The sequence below is a fragment of the Passer montanus genome, unplaced genomic scaffold (assembly GCF_014805655.1).
Source record: "Passer montanus isolate IOZ18808 unplaced genomic scaffold, ASM1480565v1 scaffold27, whole genome shotgun sequence".
Taxonomy (NCBI): domain Eukaryota; kingdom Metazoa; phylum Chordata; class Aves; order Passeriformes; family Passeridae; genus Passer; species Passer montanus.
The window spans coordinates 4,734,789-4,754,908 of NW_024367372.1; the positions used below are offsets into that span (position 1 = coordinate 4,734,789).

General features: G+C 41.2%; 2 protein-coding genes across 5 annotated transcripts; one reads left to right on the forward strand and one right to left on the reverse strand.

Annotated features, from left to right (window-relative positions):
- The first annotated feature begins 11 nt into the window (after positions 1–11).
- On the forward strand, positions 12–18,079 carry LOC120503713 (cyclin dependent kinase 2 interacting protein). 3 transcript variants are annotated; one of them, XR_005627820.1, is made up of 6 exons: positions 66–117; positions 1,347–1,515; positions 2,709–2,835; positions 4,306–4,435; positions 5,903–6,182; positions 17,949–18,079. XR_005627820.1 is itself a non-coding variant. In XM_039712470.1 (5 exons), exons 1-5 carry the CDS (start codon positions 111–113, stop codon positions 6,103–6,105), a joined length of 636 nt encoding a protein of 211 aa, XP_039568404.1. In that variant the 5' UTR covers positions 12–110; the 3' UTR covers positions 6,106–6,238. The 3 variants fall into 3 exon arrangements, 1 of the variants encoding a protein (XP_039568404.1); XR_005627821.1 differs by lacking the exon at positions 17,949–18,079 and adding an exon at positions 7,476–7,837; XM_039712470.1 differs by lacking the exon at positions 17,949–18,079 and having other exon boundaries at positions 12–117; positions 5,903–6,238.
- ZNF839 (zinc finger protein 839) lies at positions 8,918–19,790 on the reverse strand. Of its 2 annotated transcripts, none has more exons than XM_039712469.1 (8): positions 19,240–19,790; positions 17,445–18,338; positions 15,282–15,533; positions 14,454–14,546; positions 13,951–14,103; positions 12,702–12,842; positions 11,911–12,046; positions 8,918–10,296 (listed from the first exon to the last, which is right to left on the reverse strand). In XM_039712469.1, the coding sequence occupies exons 1-8, from the start codon at positions 19,771–19,773 to the stop codon at positions 9,305–9,307; spliced, it is 3,195 nt and encodes a 1,064-aa protein (XP_039568403.1). In that variant the 5' UTR covers positions 19,774–19,790; the 3' UTR covers positions 8,918–9,304. The 2 variants fall into 2 exon arrangements, with proteins under 2 accessions (XP_039568403.1, XP_039568402.1); XM_039712468.1 differs by having other exon boundaries at positions 17,445–18,341.
- Between the last annotated feature and the right edge of the window lie 330 nt (positions 19,791–20,120).

Genomic DNA, 20,120 nt, shown 5'->3' on the forward strand with positions numbered 1-20,120 from the left:
TGCGAGCCCCGAGGCGGCGGAGCGGCGGCGGCCCCGGTGCCTGCGCCGCTCGGGGGCCGGGCTGGGCGGGGCCGGACGTGAGCGAACTTCCGCGGGGCGGCGGGGTCGCCATGGCGGGTGAGTGATGGGGGAGCGCCGGCAGCGAACGTGAGAGTAGCAGGGGACAGCCAGAGGCGGGGTCGTGGCGTTTTCTCGGCAAACTAACGAGGTTTAAAGTGCCCGTGGTGCTCTGCTAGCCCGCCGGGCTGCTGCTGTCACACGCGGTGTGCACCGTGTCTAGCACCTCCGTCATGCTCCGGGTGGAACGGGGACCCCCATGTGTTTTACCACGTCTCTGTATAAATATCTAAAGGGTGGGTGTCAGGAGAATTGAGCCAGGCTCTTCTCGGTGGTGCCAGCCAGCCGGACAAGAGGCAGTGGGCAGAAGCTGGTGCACAGGAAGTTCTGCCTGAACATGAGGAAGAACTCCAACCCTATGCAGTGACCGAGCCCTGGAACAGATGAGCCGGAGAGGTTGTGGAGTCTCCCTCACTGGAGATGTCCGGATATCCCTGGAGAACCGTCTGGAGGCAATCCTGTGCCATGGCTCTGGGATGGCCGTGCTTGAGTAGGGAGCTTGGACCCACTGGGGCCCCTCCCAGCCTGACCCGTTCTGTGATTTCGTGTGGACTTTACATCTTTGGATGTGATGAACTCTTTTCAGGCATCTCTGTGGGTAGCAGTTGAAGCCAGCAAACGTTCAGGCAGGACATTGGTTTGGCTTTGAGCTGCTGTGGCTGCCAGGGCCTGGCCTGAGGTGCAAAGGTGCTTTGTGTGATCAGAGGAGGTGCAGAGGGTTCTTACAGCTGTCTGCCCTCCAAGGAGACACCATGAAACAAAGGCTTTGTGCTCAGCAGTAAAGCACCCACCACCTTCAGCAGGACTCAGCCTTTCCCCAAACTCTTGCAGCTCGCATGTTGCTGTGAATTAATGCTGACATTCGTGGCATGAGCACTGCATGCACACACAGTAATTGCTGCCATGATTTCTCTCTGTCATACTGCATTAGCATCTGTCATTTGATATCAGAAGACTGCTAGATCTGCCAGCACTACAAAGCCACTGCTGTCCATGCTGCAACTGCACATCCCAGAATGTGCTGGCACTTGTTTAATTATACGGTTTTCTTGCAGATAGCAAGAGATGAGGAATTAGATTTCATGACCAAAGACAGTTAATGTAAATTCCATTTTACTTTAATCAATATTTACCAGTAAAGCAAGGAAATCTTCACATAAATAGCTGCTGAACACTGATTTGTTTCTGTATGCTTTAAATGGCTTCAAAATCTTTATTTTCTCATACAGCAAAAAGTCCTCCTGATAGTACTCCAAGAAGGCCTGTTTTATCTGTCAGTGCAAGAAAAATTAAAGATAATGCAGCAGACTGGCATAATTTAATGATGAAATGGGAGAGACTGAATGATAATGGATTTACTACAGCAAACAAAATAGTCAACATGAGGATCAGTGAGCAGTAAGTATGCTAATACACACAAATAAACATAGCATAAAGATTGCTTTTATTGAGAGATTAATCTGCTTTCTTCACTAGAAAGTTCTGTTGGGAGATGGGAAAAGAACATGTCACAGTGGATAAGCTAGCTTTTAGATCAAACTCAGCAGTTTCAATTTTTGGATTACATAAACTATTTACATTCAAATAATGTCTCATACAGTAATGTTATTTGCAAGAAATGGGAAATTATTATTTTACATAGTAAAATGTAACATGTTTTAAATATTTACATAATGTGCCAAGTTAAAATCTAATTTTATAAATTTCAGCCCATGTGAGTTCCCTTACTCTCTTGCATGTTTTACAGTGAGGCATAAAAAACCTAAGTCAAAAGTTCAGAAGATTTTAAGGAAGAATCAGTGATTTGTACAGACAAAAAGTTTTAATGGTGATGGCTTAAAACCAACAAATAATCAACAAAAATACCACACCACAACCACCATTAAAAAAACCCCCACAGAAAAACTGAAAAAAAAAAAAAAAACCACTTTGGTAGAGCTTTTATTTTCATGCTGTAATGAAAAGCCTTAACTAACAGGGCTGTGAGCAGCTTCTCCAGATTCCTGACAGCTGAAGAGGGTTTGTCTGACAGGGTTCTGACAGGTACAAGCTGAGGAATATTTTGCTGTAATGGTGCCAGATGTTGTTTTGCTCTTTAGCAGCTCTCTCTCTCCAGTCTGAGTTTACAGCTGGTGTGGGAAAGTCTGCCAGACAGGGCAGGTGTCTGCACATTGGCTGCTCTGGGGTCACAGGTAAATGTCTTGGCTTAAATTTGCACAAAGGTGAGTTTGTGGTGGGGCACCAGATTGTCCTGTGGAGCAGCTGAAGCCTGGCATATCTTGTAGGTGATGAGAGAACAACCTCCAGCACAGGGGCAAGGTAAGAGGGAAAAAGTGTTATCTTAACACCTGCCAATGTTTTTTCAAGCACACATTCTAAGGTAGAGTAGTTTTGTTTTTCTCTGAAGATTGTGGTACTGGCCCCATTTGCCCACATGGCCAGCTATGCTTTTTGCTATTTTTATGTTGGAATTCTTGTGAACAGCCTGTGAGTGAGAGATTTTGTAGGATCAGACCACAAGGATTTTAAATCTGCACTGCTCAAGTAAACCTATATGTAGTTGTTTACACTGCCTCATGTTTCTATTTTAGATTTCAAGACAACAAACTGGAGATAGTATGTGATAACAGTGCCACAGAACCTGAAAAGCCAACCCCAAAATACAATGAAGAGCTGGACAATTGCTGTGCAGAATTACTTGAGACCTTAAAGCAAATGGTAATACTAATTTTTCAGACTTAGTCAATATTAATCAATTCCAAGTGAGCTCAAGTAACAAGGAAATGTCCTGAAGTATTTATTGTAGGCAGAAAATTGGGATTTTCATTCATAGCTCTTTGGCTTCAAATCTCAATAACTATAAATCCAGATTGAAATTTACCAATCAACCAAATAAATGGTGCAAAGTTGTTTTTACATCTTCCGTTGTCTTGCAGTTCTACTCCCCCCTTTATAAAGGGTTGTGGAAACAAATTGTACAAAGAATGCATTCCAAAGCTGCACCTGTTTTCTGTTTCTCATCCTGGATATTCCCTCTGTTTAGAACAAAAGAAACAGCAAAGCATAAAGCAGTGCTCTACCTGCCATCACATCCTTGCAGCTGTCTTTGATCAGACATAATGCAATCATTGCTGTGCAGATCTCCTTCTCTGGAGAGTGGAGTAAGATAATTATGTAACCCAACATTTTTTCTGGATACCTTGCTAGGAATTAATGTCACCTGTCAGTTTGACAGGAAGCAAACAATTTTTTTCTGCCAGATACTGTAATTTAAAATTCATATTAAAAATAACTTTTACAGCCTTTTGCCAAAGTGGAGGCCCATTAAAAGATCTATTTTTTTATATAGACAGGACACAGACCTCCAGTATTTAGAAAAAGCAGGAAACTGGCTAGATTTCCCTCCAATTTTTTTTCTGTGGGGAAAATGTTTGGGGATTTTTTTTTACTTGATGTACTGTTGTGTTCAGACTACAAATGCATTGATAAAGTTTTTGCTCTTCCTGAGGAACAGGAGTCTAAGCACTCAGTGTTAGATTGGATACTAAACATAGCCACTATGACCTAATTTATTTTTCATTCCTTATGAGCTTACAGGTTCATAGATGTATCTGTGGTTTAGCTGCTTGATGTAAAGATACTGCCTGCAAGCTCATTTTGGTGTAAATATTCATACCCAAATGCACAAAGTCGTATGAACATGAAGGAGGTGGATGGAATGACCTATTTTTTGAAGAAAGTTGTTAGATCACCCTAGATATATTGTCAGTAGTAGCTTGAGCTGCTTTTCTCACCTGCTGCTGATCTTTTGAAATTAAAAGTCATCTTGATATGGTAATGTACAAAAAGATCTTGACAGGGCTTGTGCTATACCAGTGTGATGTTTTTCCCCAGTGTTAAATTAGCCTCCTACAGGTAGCCTCTGTGTTGCTGAGGTGAAAAAATGAGAGGGCTTTAGTATATTTCTATATGTGGGAAACAAATGAATGTCCAAAGCAGAGTCATATCTGCAGTGTTCAGAATTTCCAGGTATCTCATATTAAGTCTGTATATAGATTCCAGTTTTGATTCCTGTCTGGAGTTTAAAAAATGTGAGTTAGAAATGTCAGTATTAAACAGCCTTCATAAATAGTGTGTTTGCAAAAAAATGCTTGATATTCAGTAACATTCTATGTTCATCATTTTAAGACAAAAATACAACTGAAAATGGAAAAGCTTACTTCAACTACTAAAGCAATCTGTGACTTGGAAACATTCCACCATGGAGCTGGGAATTGCAAGGCTCCCTTCTTTCATACATGGCCCACACCGTACTTCTGTAAGTAAAATATTGATTATCTTAGCTAATTACATTGTGTCATCAGTGTCATCTAATTTATGACTGAAAAATAAGCCCTCTTATCTGGATGTCTTGCTTGAGAGGGAGAGAGTGCTGTCTCCTTTACAATTGACTAATCAATAAACACATGAATGCATCACTTGGTTTAGGGTTACTGCTGATGACTGCCAAGCATTGTCTGACATGCAACAATTACAGCATAGAACTAAATTTGTCAGCAGCTTACAGTGTCCATGCTGCAACAGCCATGTTCTCTGCAGGAAGAGATGAATTTGCAGCTTGCTGGTGTTAAGCTGCAGGCTTAACTACTTGACTTGTTACTTGACATTGAAATTAAATCCTTGAATGCAAAGAGCAAGCTATACCTCAGTTAATTCTCAAGCAGCCAAAGAAAAATACCTCTGATCTCAGTGTCAATCAAGTGAAGTAAAGAAATGTTACCCTCTACTGTTAATATTAATTCTTTTAGCATTCACTTGATGGCAAAAGGTACTGCCTCCTAGCTGGTATTACCCCAATTTAAAAACTGTCTGAATTCAAGAGAAGCCTGATTGCATGGAAACCAGCTGCCTGCTTTGTGAAAATCATACCTCTGTGAAGCTCTACCTCTTAATTCACTGCCACGGTTTAGCAGGAATCTTAATGTATTAGTTTCTGCCAGCCTCAAAGAATAAGAATGACAAAGACAACTGCTGTCAAAACACCCATTGTGACTGAATCATTTAGTGATGCTGTCTACTCCATGAAAGACTAAATCCTTCTGAAGGCAGTGATAGTTCAGGCTAAGTTAGAAGCACAAGATAAGTCTCTCTTTAAAAATACTTTGTGTGGTTATTTTTTAGTAATTCAAACAATGAAAGATTACAGATGCATTTTAACCCCCCCTGCCAGGTTTACTAACATAATTAGTAGCAGTTTTTATGATAAATGCTTTGGTTTTGGTCTGTTGGGGTTTTTTTTTACTGTTGTTTTTCACTATTGGTATTACTTACTGGTGATCATGCATTGCTGAAGTGCTTCACAGCATGTGAGGGCATCCTTAAGATTAGCTAAAATCAAGAGCAACTCTTAAAATGTGAAGCTTGTATTGTAGGATAGCATTACCAAATTTTAAAAATCAAATTTCAGTTATTTGAGGAATAGCTGTAGCTGATAATTTTATAGTGGGTCCTGAGACCAATACCATTGCTTATTCTAGAATTAAATGTGGACTCATGTCAAAATCAGCAGTGTGTAAAATACATCCCAAAGCTGAGGAAATTGTTTAGTATTTTATGTTCTAATGTAAAAACATCATTCATGCTGTAAAAAAAAGATGGCTAAATTGGGGAATAGCTTATGTAAGGTAGGGGTTTTTTATGATCCATGTATTACAAGTATAATTTAGCTTTTAGAGAATTGCTGAAATGTTCTGGTCAATGTGCTTGGTTTTTCAATCCTTTTCAGATGAGGTTTCTCTGAAGCTGTCTGAAATGTACAAGAAGGAACTACAACTCAAGCAAACAATTGTACAAGACATTGCTCATTCTGCTGACCAGGATCTGATGATGGTGTATTTATCCTCGTGGCTGTACCAGCCTTACATTGAGAACAGCAGCATGCTGCTGCTCGAAGCCATGCTGCTGGAAACAGGACACAGGCAGTGCTAGAACTCCAAAGGTTACATGGCTGGCTTCTGGTGATGCTTTTATATGAAACTGAACTGGCATATTGCAAGGCTTACCAAGTAAGTTGATTTTTTTGTAAAACTTATTAAAAATATTTTTCTCTTCATATTCCTTACTTTGTCTCATCTGATACTCCTTTTTCTGCATGGGACAATCTAGTTTTGATTGTTTTTATCTATTGTAAGGGCAACACAGAGGCTACAGGTAGGATGCTAAGTCCTCTATAGTCAGAAAGAGGTGAGCACTGCTTGGTAGTCTGGGGGATTAAATGCAAAAAGAATACACAGCAAAAAATGTAACTTCCAAGTCTAGAAAGCCTAAAATACCTACACAGTCTCTTTTGCCACAGAAATTCAGCACTTCTTGATCTTCCATGGTTTTTGGGGTTTTTTTGCATGAATTAATAGGGCAAATGTTTTTGTACTTAATTTATAATTGGAAGAAAGAAAACCACAAAAAGAATCCAAAAGGATCCACATAGTTTGGTATGTGATTTTGAAATGCTGCTGCAGACAATAGTGTAAGTTCTGCTTTGGTTTGGATTCTGGTGTTGCTGGGTACATCACCCTCAATGAGTGATCCAAGCCTGAACCAGCACCCAGGGAAGGTTTAGTAGAACTCAGCATTCTACAATCATTACATAATAAGGTCTTGTCCCTTTTAATTAATTTTAACTTTTTTTTTTAAGAGATGTTCAATGAAAGCAGCTGTGAATAAAACAAAACCTGCTTTAGTCAAGGCTGTATCCCATCTTGTCTGCTCCCTGTAATAGGGCTCAGTGAGTTTTTCCTTAGACTATTGGTACTCATGTCAAGTGGTTTTGGATTGAAAGTGTGTCCATCCCTCTGTACTGATAGCAAAAGCAAAGTCACTTACCTAATTAGCCCCAAGCTGAAACCTTGGGGTTAGTAAGGGAAATACATGAGTTTCCTGCAGTAACAGGACAGACAGACATGAATTGAGAAGTTTTCTTGAAAAATTGTTTGGTTGAACAATGAGGTTGTTTCTGGCAGCTAATAAGAGTTCTATTCTTAGCCCACAATTCCAGCATCTAAAAAGAAATTCTGCTGTAGCTCAATGAGGATAAAGTTAGGAACAGCTTTGTTGGGTTTTGTTATTTTTTCAGTGGAAGTGTTCCACTTAGTTTAATAGCCACCTTAATTCATCTGAGTTGGGCCAGACCTGTGTCACTATGGAAACATCTCAGTACTTCAAAAATATTTTCCAAGGAGAAAAGATTGATTCACATATAGAACTGTTCTTTTAAGATGAGAGTAGGTGTATTATATTTCCCAGCATGTGCAAATTGATGGGGAAGGCAAAATTGAAGCAAGTTTTCATTTTCTCCACAGGTGGAAATTGTGGTTTGTTCTCATTTCTTAAGAGGCAAAAAAGGCTCTTCAGGAAGGGCTCTTCATATTCACAGACCCTCTTGCTTATTGACTGGTGTTGGGCATTGGAAGATTACTGCAAAATCATTGCAGAGATGTTTTGTCATTCTAGCTCTAAGCAGTTGATTGTTATATTTGTAGCCCTCAAATACAATTATCAGACAGTCAGTACAAAAGAGTATCATAAAGAATTGCTCACTGCAGTGAAAGACTTTGAAAGAGCAGGAGGACTTTGCTTTGTATGCTGCCTTCACTTACAAGGTAGGTCTCTATCCTCTGGCAATTACCACCTCCTAGAAAAAGAGGGGAAAAACCCAAAACAAATAGTAACTCATTAATAACTCATTAATGTACAGTATCTTTCACAACTACTCATAAAAGGCAACATTTTGGATAATCAAATGCATCTTCTACTTATGCAACCATGAAAAAAACCCACCAAACAAAAAAGCCTAACCCAACTATGTGTAAAGGAACATAGAGCAGTTTATTTGATCTGTAAATTGTCTTCTGTTTAGATTCAATTTTAGTGTTTTTCTTAGTGGTAACAATACCATGGGAAAAAAATCACTGCTCATATTCAATTTAAGAGCAACTCTCCTGTCCTTGGCAGATTTGTCTGACTGTCCCAGTAGTTGCATCTATGCAGCAATGAGGTGACACACACATTTTAAGGATATGTTGCCACTTTTCAGTCGTGTCTGCTCATTTAATGCTGTTCTTTTTCACATGCTACACTTCTTGAAAGAAAAGACAGTGCCCTGGACAAGATGCTGGTAGGAGGTCTCCACAAAAATATAATCTGATCCAAGGATCATACTGAAAGTATGACAAAAATTCAAGTAATTTGCCAAGTTTTCTCCCTGCCTAGAGCAACAGTCTCTTTGTATTATGATTAAACAGTACAAGGTAGCATGGAGTTACTGGAAAGGTTGAAGTGTGGAACTCATAAAGGATGCATCATCTGAAAGGGGAAAAAAAGTGTAATACCACTCTAACAAAAATAGGCCATGACAGACTAAAGCAAAAAAAAGGAATCTGGTACCTCGTTAAGGAAAATTAGATCACTACTTATGCACCTTCCCATTTATGTCTACACAACAGCAATTTTTAAAGGTGTGGCTGAACATTAGACAAGCAACTTAAATACATTTCCAGCTGTTCAGTACAGATCAGATCTTGTTTGAGGCTATTTTTGTCTCAACTCAGTGAATGCTTTTTTCAGTAAGGATCAGCTAGGCTGTCACATTGTTCCCAGAAAGCACAAGTTTATGGATTATACTTAAAGCTGCTCATTTTTCCAGGCAGATTTATGTGCATCAAGTCTAAATGCTAATGAATATTCAAGATAGCTTTTAAAAACACAATAACAGTGTTTTGTACTCTCAGTGGCACAGAAAATGCACATTTTTAATATAGCTTTTATTTTACCCATATACAGCTTGCCAGTACACAGCACATCACTGCTGAACAGCAGTACAACTTACTGCATTTTTAGATGGCTAGAGAGAAAAGGAATTATGTAACAAAAGGGAACAGTGCAAGTTTTAGGGTTGACAAGATTTTCACTTTCCACCCATCCCCAACATATAAAGCAAATAGAACAATGTTAATTCTAGAATTTTTGGTTGCAATGCTGCTAAATTTATATAAACATAAGTTATAAAAAGTACAGGGCATAGAAACAGTTTACAAATAAGTTAAATTTCAATTATCTCAGTATTCACATTAGAAAAATATACATTTTATAATCAGTCTTTTCCAGAAGAAAGCTTATAGGGTTTTCTAATTTATGGCTCCAATTCACTTTGCGAGAGCAAAATATCTTCACTTTGGCCACCTGCTTCCATTGCCAGAAGGGCTTCCACTGTTTCCAGAGGAATCCCTTCGGGTGTGCGAATGTGCATTGTTGTACCGTTGGAATCGGTCACAATGACGATGCCTTCTGCCTGAGACAACACAGCAGTGTCTGGGTGAGACAAGATAAGCCCATCTGAAGTCTGAATAAAAATCTGTTCGTGTCCCTGAGACAAAAAATCATGGCTCTCATCAGAAATCTCAAAAGCTACAGTTTCATCTACAGTAACTGTATTTGCCAGTTTGTGTGCTTCCTCTGTCCCACAAGAATATTCACTCTGGTTTTTGAAAGCATTTTCCTGGTTCCCATGAGTGGACAGGGAGGCTCCCTGGACAGCGTTCTGGTGCGACTCAGCCTGAGCATTCTGGGGGTAGTTTATTGGCACAACGTTTGTTGAAAAAACTTTCTCAAGCTCCTGTATCTCATCAGCCATATCAGCATTACGGAGTTGCTCAGAGCGTTCTTTAATGGCAAAATTCGGGTTTTCTTCTTGCAGTTGATGGTATTTTGGAGTGTGACCATTGTCTTCACTCGTTGGCAGGGCAGTGCTCTGCCTGGCCGCTGCCTGCTCCGTCAGGGAGCTGTGGAGCTCAGGAGCTGCCGGGCCCCGCGCCGCGCTCCCGCTGACCGAGCGCGCCTGAAGCAGCCCGGCCGAGCCGCCGGCTCCCACAGGCAGCACCACCTCAGTGTGCAGCACAGAGGCTTCAGCTGCCACGGCTGCTGCCTGTGTCCCTGCAGGCTGGGGGTATTCTATCCTCATCTCCACAGTTTGGGAGAAGGTACCTGAATTTTCACCATCGATTCGAACTCCTGAATCAGCAAGTGAATTGTGTTCCTCTGCTGTCTGTAATGTACTTCCAGTTGGACAGCAAGTGATATGCCTGTCTTCTGAAAGCAGGATTTCTCCATTTAATGGATTAAAACCTGAAAAGGGGAAAGAAGTATTATTTTGTTGGGCAATCTAATATTGCATGCCAAAAAACCTATATTTCAGCAATAATTTTGGAGGAAAAGCTTGACTATTTCCCTGCTTTGCTTCTCCCAAATTAGCAAACCTGAAACACCTTACAGGAGTTTCACAGAACTTCCCAATGAGAAATTCACTATAACAATATTTAAGGAATTTTTGAATGGTGATAGTTTATCAAGTATTTCTATGTTGAGAAACCTTACATTTAGAGGCAGCATTTTTCTGTTCATCCTGAAAAGAACCTGGGCTGAAAAGCAAACTCATTTTTCTTCCATCTGTCATGCAGCCAGTAACATTAAAAGACAAAGACTTTACCAGGCACAAGCTTGTCAGCTGCTCATCCTCATCACTTTTAGTAAGTTGATGGAAGCATTTAAACTTCTGTTTAAATTTCTATGCCTAATCAAGTTCATCCTGGACTCAGACATGTCATCAGGTTACTACATATTAATTAACTGTGCTAAGAGCCCCAGCAGCACTTTTGTCCTGTGCCAGAAAAGGTCAAAACCACAATAAATGCAATGTTCTACCAGTTACTTGACCTGGACCTGACCAGGGTCCCAAACCCTGAAAGTAGCTGGACAATAACTACTAAGCTGCAGTAGTATGAGCTGTCAGTCTTTATCATTAAAGGTCAAAAGGAACAAGTAAGTTGGTTTGGTTTTGGATTTTTTTGTTATGAAAGATACCACAGCACAAAAAAGGAGACTTAACACTGCAGAGGGGACTATTTTTAACATTTTGCACTGTAGACTAGCAAACACCCTACTAGCAGGTGCAAGAAAAATGTAATTTTAAAAACTCCTAGACCATAAGAAAATCATAGTGCAGCAAGAAGTAAGCATGGTCATGCAGAGAGCCTTTCAGAGAAAGAAAATCTAACAGAGGGAAACAAAACCATTGACTGAAAGGCGTACAAAGGGCAAAAGCACAGCAACACCAAAACGAGGTATTTACAAAGTGAATGGTACTGAGGGACATATCTTACTAGAGATTTACTTTCCTTTCACTGTTGCCCTGCTCATCTGAAGTGCAGGAGGATGAAACATGAAGAAGGAATAAAAAGAAAGGTAACCACCTGAAGAGACTGTGATGCAAAATGGTGCCTCAGTTCCAATACAAGATGTATTCCAATGATTGATACAGGACAGCCTACACAGCTCTCCCTTTCCCCCAGGTGCCACAAAGCTCTGGTCATTCTGCTGCTGTAGCTGGCTGGGGCCAAGAGGAAGGATGTGCACTGTGCTTCCTCTGCTCTCCCACAGCTGACACAAAGGTCATGCACTCAGAGGGACAGGACAGACAGGAAGGACACAGCAGAGGACACTACTATGTTCATAAGTATCATCACTGATTATCATGCATCCAGGACTGATCTACTGCTGTCTGCATCCTCTGTAACTTTTCCCTCCTCATGAGGCCTTTCCAGTTAAACAGCTGCTTTTGAAGGACCTGGGAAGCAAGTTAAGCAATGAAACTGTAAGACAAAAACCACAGTAGCTTGAAGAACAAAGATTTGCTCAGCTCCTCCATGAACAGAACAGAACTGGAAAATCTGAAGAGGTTACCATCTTTTTCAAACAGTGTACACAAATTCCCACTCTTTTCTTTCACTTCATCTTGACTGGCATAAGTGTTCACATTTTCTGTTACATCTTCTAACTTGGTCCTTTTGGCTGGTGGCAACAGTTCTTCCCCTGAGCTCTGTCAATACAAGAGATGATTAACTGCAGCCTGTAACATCTGACAATACTGGAAAAGATAAGTGTGGGAACATCATGGCAGTGAACTGATGATCCCTGAAAACAGGATTTACACTAAAGGTGTTAAGAGGTAAGGATTTAAACACAGCCCCCACACTACGGCAAAACTCCAAGGGGACAAAACACAGCTCTCTGCTACAGCTATAAACAGACTGAAGCTCATCAACTGACTCATCAGAAAGAAACTGTTTTCATGCCCTTCTATCCACCACCAATTAGCACAGCAATCACTTCTCTAATGTCTGAACCTGCTGTAGGTTAGGCTATTTCCTCTAACACAGGCTGGAATCTGTGGAGACCCAGCTACCAGCACCTCAGTTAAGTTCTTTTGTCCCTGTATCAAGACCTGTAAGTCTTTGATACTCTGTCCTGAATGCTACCAAGTGTCTTCCCAAAGCACATACTTGGTATGCTAGTTCACGTGCCCTGCTATGATACCACAGCAGAGAGTACTTTCAGTATTTCTGAACACCACAAAAGCCTTACTTGAACCTGACTCAGATAATACCAGCATGATTTTGTCAGGAATAATTACGTATTTTTAAGTTTTAATTTGCCTTAGTTTCACTGTTGATTTTCACAAAGGTGTTCCATACCTCAGCTAACCGTTTTTGTCCCAGTACGTCCACAGGCACTTGCTCACTGACCATTTTAATTACACACTGTGAATAAGAATCTGCACCTTGCATCTTCTGTTCTCCACCAAGTATTTCTGTGATCCCTAGAGATTCAGCAACCTTCAAAAACAGATAAAAGGAAAAAAGTAAAAGTTAGCCTCTCAGATCTGAATACATATATGCTGAAATACAGATTAGTTTTCTTCAAACTGAACTAGAACTAGTCATGTCTAGCCTGACAATCACCTCAGCTCATGCAAGTATTTAGACTCCCATGTTTTGTACCAGCCTTCACATTGACACATGACCTTCATTTGAAGGTGACTGTTAACAGGCAAACTTGAAAGAATTATGGTTATACATTGAATCCAGGGACAGTTACTCAGAGCAGTGTTTAATAAAGATTATTGAGGCTCTCCATCATATAAAAACATTTTAGTCTTCTGTTTAGAGTATCTCTGCATAGTTAAGGATTTTCCCCCCTCCTCACATTCCATTCCTGTGCTTCATCCTTACATAGGTGTGCTACCATTCAGTTTCTCAAGGCTAGGTTGTTTTGGGGTTTGGTGTGGTCTTGTTCTTTTTTAAAGAGCTTCATTCTATATTAAGAATGCACATGAACACAGAAGAGAAGCAAGAAAGAGATTTCATCTGTCTTTCCAGAGACAGCTCCATAAACAATGCATCTGGAGTCACTGAAATAATAGTTTTCAATTTTATTAATGCAGTCACTACCTTTCACGTTTGTTAATGTGGCTGTGTACTGCATAGATGCACTCAGTTTGCCCTCATTTTGCAATGAAATTACTTACCTCTTTAAATCAAGGTCACTCATTTTAAATATAGGACCCCCCCACTTCCTGATCAAACATCAGGATGTGCTTTGATTAGTGGTTAATGCTAAATAAACCTTGCAGTAACATGCAGCTTCACACTATCCTAGATATGCAAGGCAACTATCAGCACTGCTATTATTGTTTCTTATCTCTCTAGCTGTATCCACTGACAAAAACTAGAATTGTAGTTTTATTATGGATTTCTTTTTCTTCTTGGTAAGTTGTTGGACTTTTCACAATAATGTCTATTTTTTACTAATTAAAAATCTTGTTGTCAAATAAATTTACCTGCACAAAAAAGCTTATCAGAAAAAATTAAAAATGGAAGGCATCTAAAATAAAGCAGGCAAACAAACCAACCAATCATAGTTCCAAACAGAGTGCTTTATTACCTTAGCATCTTTTATTTCAACGGGCTGTTGGCAGTTCACATAATCAGAATTACTGAGGTGATCATAAGCCATTTTCTTTACCATATTGTGCAAATCTTCAAACTCCCTATACACATCTGGAAAGTAAGCTTTTGCTGGATGTCCTTTTTCCACCTAGAAGAAGAGGGGAATAAAAAAGGGCTTGTTTCTCCCTCCCCTATACTTTAAAAAAAGATGAAATTAAGATCTGTCAATTTTGTTCTGTTCAACATTTTGAAATAGAAACATTCAAGTCAGAAGACTATGGAATATTCAAAATGCCATTGAACCAGGCAGCAAAAAGCAAGGCTTTGAGTTGAGACCTACGAGAGTTTTGCCTGTGTAAGACTGAAGTGATGTGTGGAACATCTACATGCTGCACGATATTAATTTACTAAATTAAATTATTTCTCTAAAGGAATCTTTTTATGAGTACTAATGGACATATCCCTAAAATAATTTAGTATTTTTAGGTGAAAACTCACCTTCATCAACAGGAATTCATACACTGTAACCAGCTTTGTAAGACGTGGGAGAGCCAGCTCCATTAAGTCTTCATTATCACATTGTTGTATTAGCTGTCCAAAGGCAGAATGAGATTATTAGGAAAAAGCAGCCCACACATTATGCACCCCATTTTCAGAACATAAAATATCACTACTTTTTTTTTTAAAGGTATGCTGTATGTTTAGGCAGCTTTAAGAATAGATGCAAACTAACTCCAAAGTGGGGTAAGTTACAAAACCTCAGAATAGTTACTACTCATGTACAGACAAAACTCAGTCCCACAAATGTTGCCAATTCATAGAAAGAACAGCAACCTCAGTAGCTGTAGTAGCCATAAAGAATCTATAACACACAGAAAACAAAGAACAAATTGTGTTACTTGGATTTTAATCCCCAATCTGTCCTCCCCCAAGACCTTCTTTGTGGGTTTGTTTTGGTTTTTTGGTGTTCTTTTCAGTATTATTTCTTTTACTGTGTTGGAGGAGATACTAGTAGTAGCTAGTAACTTTCCTTCTGCAGAAAAAGGGTAGCAAGAATATATCTACATGTCAGAAGTCCCTTTCCAAACCCAGTTCCCATTTTCCCTTTTTCCAATATTCTGCTGGAAGTATTTTTTTCTTAAAAGACAACATTTTCTTCTTAGAAGCCATCTAAGGCTTTCATCTTGTCCATACATAAGGATGTAAAAAAAAAATCTTTTTTTGAAAATGATTAATTGAAAATAAGTGATTAATAAAAAAAAAGGAGGGGGGGAAATTGGGGTGGGGTAAAAATACTTGCAAAGTAATTGCAGAAGAGAACCATACCTCTTTTAACCTAGCTTTTCTTCTGAATACATTGTGTTCTGCTGACACACTACTAAGTGACTTTGAAGGGGACTGACCAGGTCTGCTAAGCCTTCCAGAACACCTGGATCTTCCACCCATCCTGGGTCGACCACGTCTCTTTGGTCGTCTGGGCCTTCCAGATCCTTTTGGTGTTACCGGTCCCCGGCGTCCTGAACTGGTTTCATTTGGTTCTTCTGCCAGCAAGTGTCTGCTTTCCTCACACTCTGATGCCTTAATTAAAAGGAAATGTGTTTATTCACCATTTTAAACAGTTTCAAGGAGACAGTTATAAAATTTTGTCATCTGTGCATACAATAAATAGCATATTAAAAAACGCAAAGCTGGATACAAGCATAACTTGAAAGAAAGTTGTGGAATAAAACACATTAGTAAGACTGCTACTTCTGCATCACATATATGCCATTATTTATAATGGCATATATGTGATGCAGAAGTAGATAACGCAAAGTTAGCGTTTTTGAACCACAAGATGTCATACAAAATAAAAATATTAAATAAACATAATGAAAGAGGTGATTTAAGTGGGTTAAATACATTTAATATTTTTGAAGTAAAATATATCCTATTTAGATAAAGAGGTTGTAGAAATAAAACTTAATTAGCAATAAAACATACTCAAAGTATAATTTGGGTTTCATTCTAACTACATCAAAATGAAGAATTTATAAGACAAAAACTCTGACACCACGAACAGTGACAAGCATAGTAATTAAATTCCAAAATGTACTGCCCAGTTACCACATTTCAAAATCCTGTCTTCCTTAGAAATACAGCTAGGAAGCAGCTGCTGTTATAAGATCACACAGAAAGTCAAAGTACCTTTTATATGTTTAAGTTATGATCATTTCAGTGTAAAACTTTATAACTGTTCAAAGCAGTGATTTCTTACTTAAGCATCTTTCCCTTCCAAGCTAGAATTTCTAAGAATGTTCCAGCATCTTTCAAGAAATTAGTTTATAATTGTACTGAGTTACATCAGGCTTCTTTGCATAATCTGTACATTTGCATCCCAACATTCAGTAACTCCCTACTATTCTACTGATTAGGAAAGCTCTATAAATGGCAAATTTATGTCAGTTCTATCCAGGGATTAAATTACTAAATTAGTTCTAAATTTGACACAGGATTAGGGGTTGAGCATGGGGATCTTGATTGGCTTCCTGTCTGTATCAAATACAGTAATTCAGAAAGCAGACTTGAGTATTCTGCAATTCTCTTTTTCCAGAGATGATAACTGAGTGTAGAGGATGAGGGAAGGTTTGTTTGCTGTAAATTTTCACCTTCCTGAGATCAACTTCATAATGATAAAGTAATAAATGTGACACCCCTCTATCTAAATGAGTACTTTTTCCTTACCATCAGCTGCATCAGCTCTTGCTGCAAAATGTTAAGAGTCATTTCAATATTAAAAGAGAAACTTTTCTTTGAAGTGACCAGCTTAGAACATCACAGGAAAAAATTTGCAGCTAAGTGTGACACCCCTGTATCTAAATGAGTACTTTGTCCTTTCCAGCAGCTGCATCAGCTCTTGCTGCAAAATGTTAAGAGTCATTTCAATATTAAAAGAGAAACTTTTCTTTGAAGTGACCAGCTTAGAACATCACAGGAAAAAATTTGCAGCTAAGGCAGCTTTCTAGAGACTCAAATTTCACCAGTGTTTGGTGTGCAGGGTTTCAAAGCCTCACTTTGAAAACCTGCTCTAGGAAAAGTTGCAGTTCACTGTTGTGTTCCAAATAAGAGATTTTTCTGTGATGACATTATTTCAGCAACAGAAAATGAGAGAACAGATGATGTGTTGCTGTCATGCTAAAGGCTGTAACTGAACAACAGTGTTCTTATCCAAATGCAGAGAAGAATGTCATTTATGCAGACAAGGTGAAAACTGTATGTCAGAAACAAGGAAGAAATGAACACTCAGTGAACATTTAGTTGTATGTGTCTGTGCAAGAGTACCATTGCTGCAGCACTGCAAGAGACAATTTGATTTTTAAAGGCATTCAATGGGAAATTTGCCTAATGCAGTCTATCAGTGGATACTTCTGAGCAATACAAGACTGTGCAGCTATAGGACTGCCATTGTACTTTGCACAGAATTTACAGGTTTTATAAGTTACCCTTTACCTGTTCTCCAGCCTTTGAATCAACAGTTTCTTCCATACTGGTAGCTAGTGTTTTTTCATGACTTGAAGTGACAGCAATTGAATCCAAATCTGGACTCATCATTTCCTCTTCCACAAATATACTTCCATTAGGTTTATTTAGAGGTATTTTCTGAGGTGAAGGCTCCAGCTGTCCATGGTCTGGGTTAAGTTTATAATGTCTTGCTAATCCTCCTTTTCCTATGTAAGATTTTTCACAAGTCTGACATTTAAACGTTTTGGGTTTCAGATTATAATTTGAAGAACTGAATAATGCATCCTTTCCCTTCACCTTTCCTTCTTCATCATCTTCTATACTCAGCTCAGAGTAGTCATCAGAATCAGACTGATGACCATCAGCCAAATCCTCCATTTTAATGAATTTATAATCTTTAGCTTTGTATTTAGGAGGTCGTGAAATCCGTCCAGAACGAGTTTTCACTTTCAAGGATTTCTTTAACTTGTCATCCTTTTGCTTTTTTTCAAGGCTTGGTGTACTTGCTGAACTGGCTGCAGCCACAGTAGGTTTTGGAGACCTTGAAGCCGATGCTGTGGCACAAGAAGCCCTCTGTCCATTCACCATCTTGGATGGGGGAATCTTGTCCACAGACCCGTGAGATGGTAAAGGCCTCTGCATAAGCAACTGAACTGGAGACTCAGAAGAACTGTGCAGGAGTAGTTGCTGCTGCTCAGTTCCTGAAACAGGCTGTATCCTAATTATCTGGGGATTAATAATGCCAACTCCTGGCATGCTAGATTTCCTACCAACTGGCTGACTCAGCGTTATAGTTTTGGACTGGACTGGTGTCAATGATGTCACTGGCCCTTCAGTTTCCTTCATCTGTCCTGGCTGAACTTGGACACAAATGGCTTCCAGCTGCTTTTGTGGAAAAAAGGAGGAGTTGCAATTACACAAATACAGTATTAATAAATAAATACAATATTTATTGAGTTAATACACACATTCCCTTAAAGCAAAGCGTGAAGAAAGCACTGCACATCATTAACTTTCCATCTTAATGCATCAAAGCACAGATTCCCTTCCTCCAAGCTATGGGTTTTCCTGCACATTTTCTGCTGTGACTGCGGTTCAACTAAAGCATGTAAAGTTTGCTCTGAGGCCATGCCACAGCTTTGTTACCTGCTAGCAGGCCTGGCTGGAAGAGCAGAGTCAATGCCATCACCAAGGCACACTCACAACCTTCAGCAAACCCCGCACACGGGAAAACTACAGTCTGCTACATAACACAGGCCAAGTACCCAGTCCAGGACATACTATGATGTGAGTTCAGTTCACAAAAACTTTGTGGTGATGATTCACAGAATCAGATGTTACTGTTTATCTCCCTCGCAGTTTCTCTGCCTCATCCAAATTTCTACTTCAGTTCCAATCATTCACTTCACAACCTACACCCCAAAAGTGGGTTGAAAGCCCAGGGACTGTCACCTGCAAGAGGCATGCAGCAACTTCCAGTGTATCACCACTTAACCACTAAGGAAAGGCTCTTCTGTGCTGTCCTTGGCTGCACGTGTTGTCAGACTGAAATACTGACCACAGCAGCGATTAGCTACATTCAAACACGGATTTTCCTAAACCACATTGAAAGCTGTGCCTTTGAGCTATGGGATCTGAGTCTACACCCTAGAGCAGGTGCGACTGAGGAGAACGGCAAAAAAAAAAAAAGAAAAGTGTTAGAAAGGATTAAACCCGCCGGAGCCATGGCTTTCATCACCAACAGAGCGCCGCAGCCTCCCCCCCGCCCAGCCCCCGGGGTTACCTTCTGCGGGAGGAGGCGGGCGGCCGCCGCGGCCCTGCCCTGCTGCAGGGCGACCTGCTGGGCCACGCTCTGGAGCTGCCGGGCGGCGTTCTGCATGATGCCGCCCGCGGGGCAGGGCTGCGGCGGGGGCGCGGCGGCCGCCGCCGGCTTCAGCTGCTCCTGGGCCTTGCTCACTTGCTCGATGACCCGCCGGAGCTCCGCGGGGGCCAGCGGCGCGGCGGCGGGACGGGGCGGCGGCCCCGGGCTCTCCAGCAGCCGCCCCAGCAGCCGCCGCTGCTCGCCGGCGCTCTCCGCCGCGCTCCCGTCCGCCCGCAGGTACAGCACGGTGCCGCTCGCCGCTCCCCCGCCGGCTTCCAGGGCGGCCAAGCTCTGCACCAGCTCCTCCGTCACCGCCAGCAACTCCGCGCCGCTACCGCCATCCTCCTCTCGCCCCGCGGCCGCGCCGGGGGGTGCCCCGCGGGTCCCGGGGGGCTCGTCCTCAGCGGGCGGAGGGGGCGGCAGCGCCCCGGCGCCCCCCGCCCCGGGAGCCGCCATCTTGGCAGGCGCCGCATCGGCGGGGCCCGGCAGCGCCCGCCGCGCCCCCCGGGGCGGGGCCGCCCGGCGCCGACGGCGGCTCGCGCGGGATAAAACCGGCGGAGGTGCACCCGGAGCTGCTGGCCCCGGTGGCGGAGTTACCGTGAGTTGTTTTTGCCCGCCGTTCGAGTCTCAGTACAAGAGAGAGGGACATGGAGCTCCTAGAGCGGGTACAGTGGAGGGCAATGGGGGATAGCTGAGGGACCGGAGCGTCTGCCTTACGATCAAAGGATGAGGGAGTCGCGCCTTTCCAGCCTCGGGAAGAGACGACTCGGAGGAGACCTCATGTCTGTGTACAAATATCTAAA

Bases quoted from the DNA above. Each gene is read 5' to 3' on its own strand.
- LOC120503713 (XM_039712470.1), top strand. The intron at 1,516-2,708 runs GTAAGTATGCTA...TTTCTATTTTAG, and splicing joins AACATGAGGATCAGTGAGCA to ATTTCAAGACAACAAACTGG. The intron at 4,436-5,902 runs GTAAGTAAAATA...AATCCTTTTCAG, and splicing joins ATGGCCCACACCGTACTTCT to ATGAGGTTTCTCTGAAGCTG.
- ZNF839 (XM_039712468.1), bottom strand. From the start codon at position 19,773: ATGGCGGCTCCCGGGGCGGGGGGCGCCGGGGCGCTGCCGCCCCCTCCG. The intron at 14,547-15,281 runs GTATGGTTCTCT...GCCTTTGGACAG, and splicing joins GAAAAGCTAGGTTAAAAGAG to CTAATACAACAATGTGATAA. The intron at 12,843-13,950 runs GTAATAAAGCAC...CTGTTTTTGAAG, and splicing joins TTGAAATAAAAGATGCTAAG to GTTGCTGAATCTCTAGGGAT.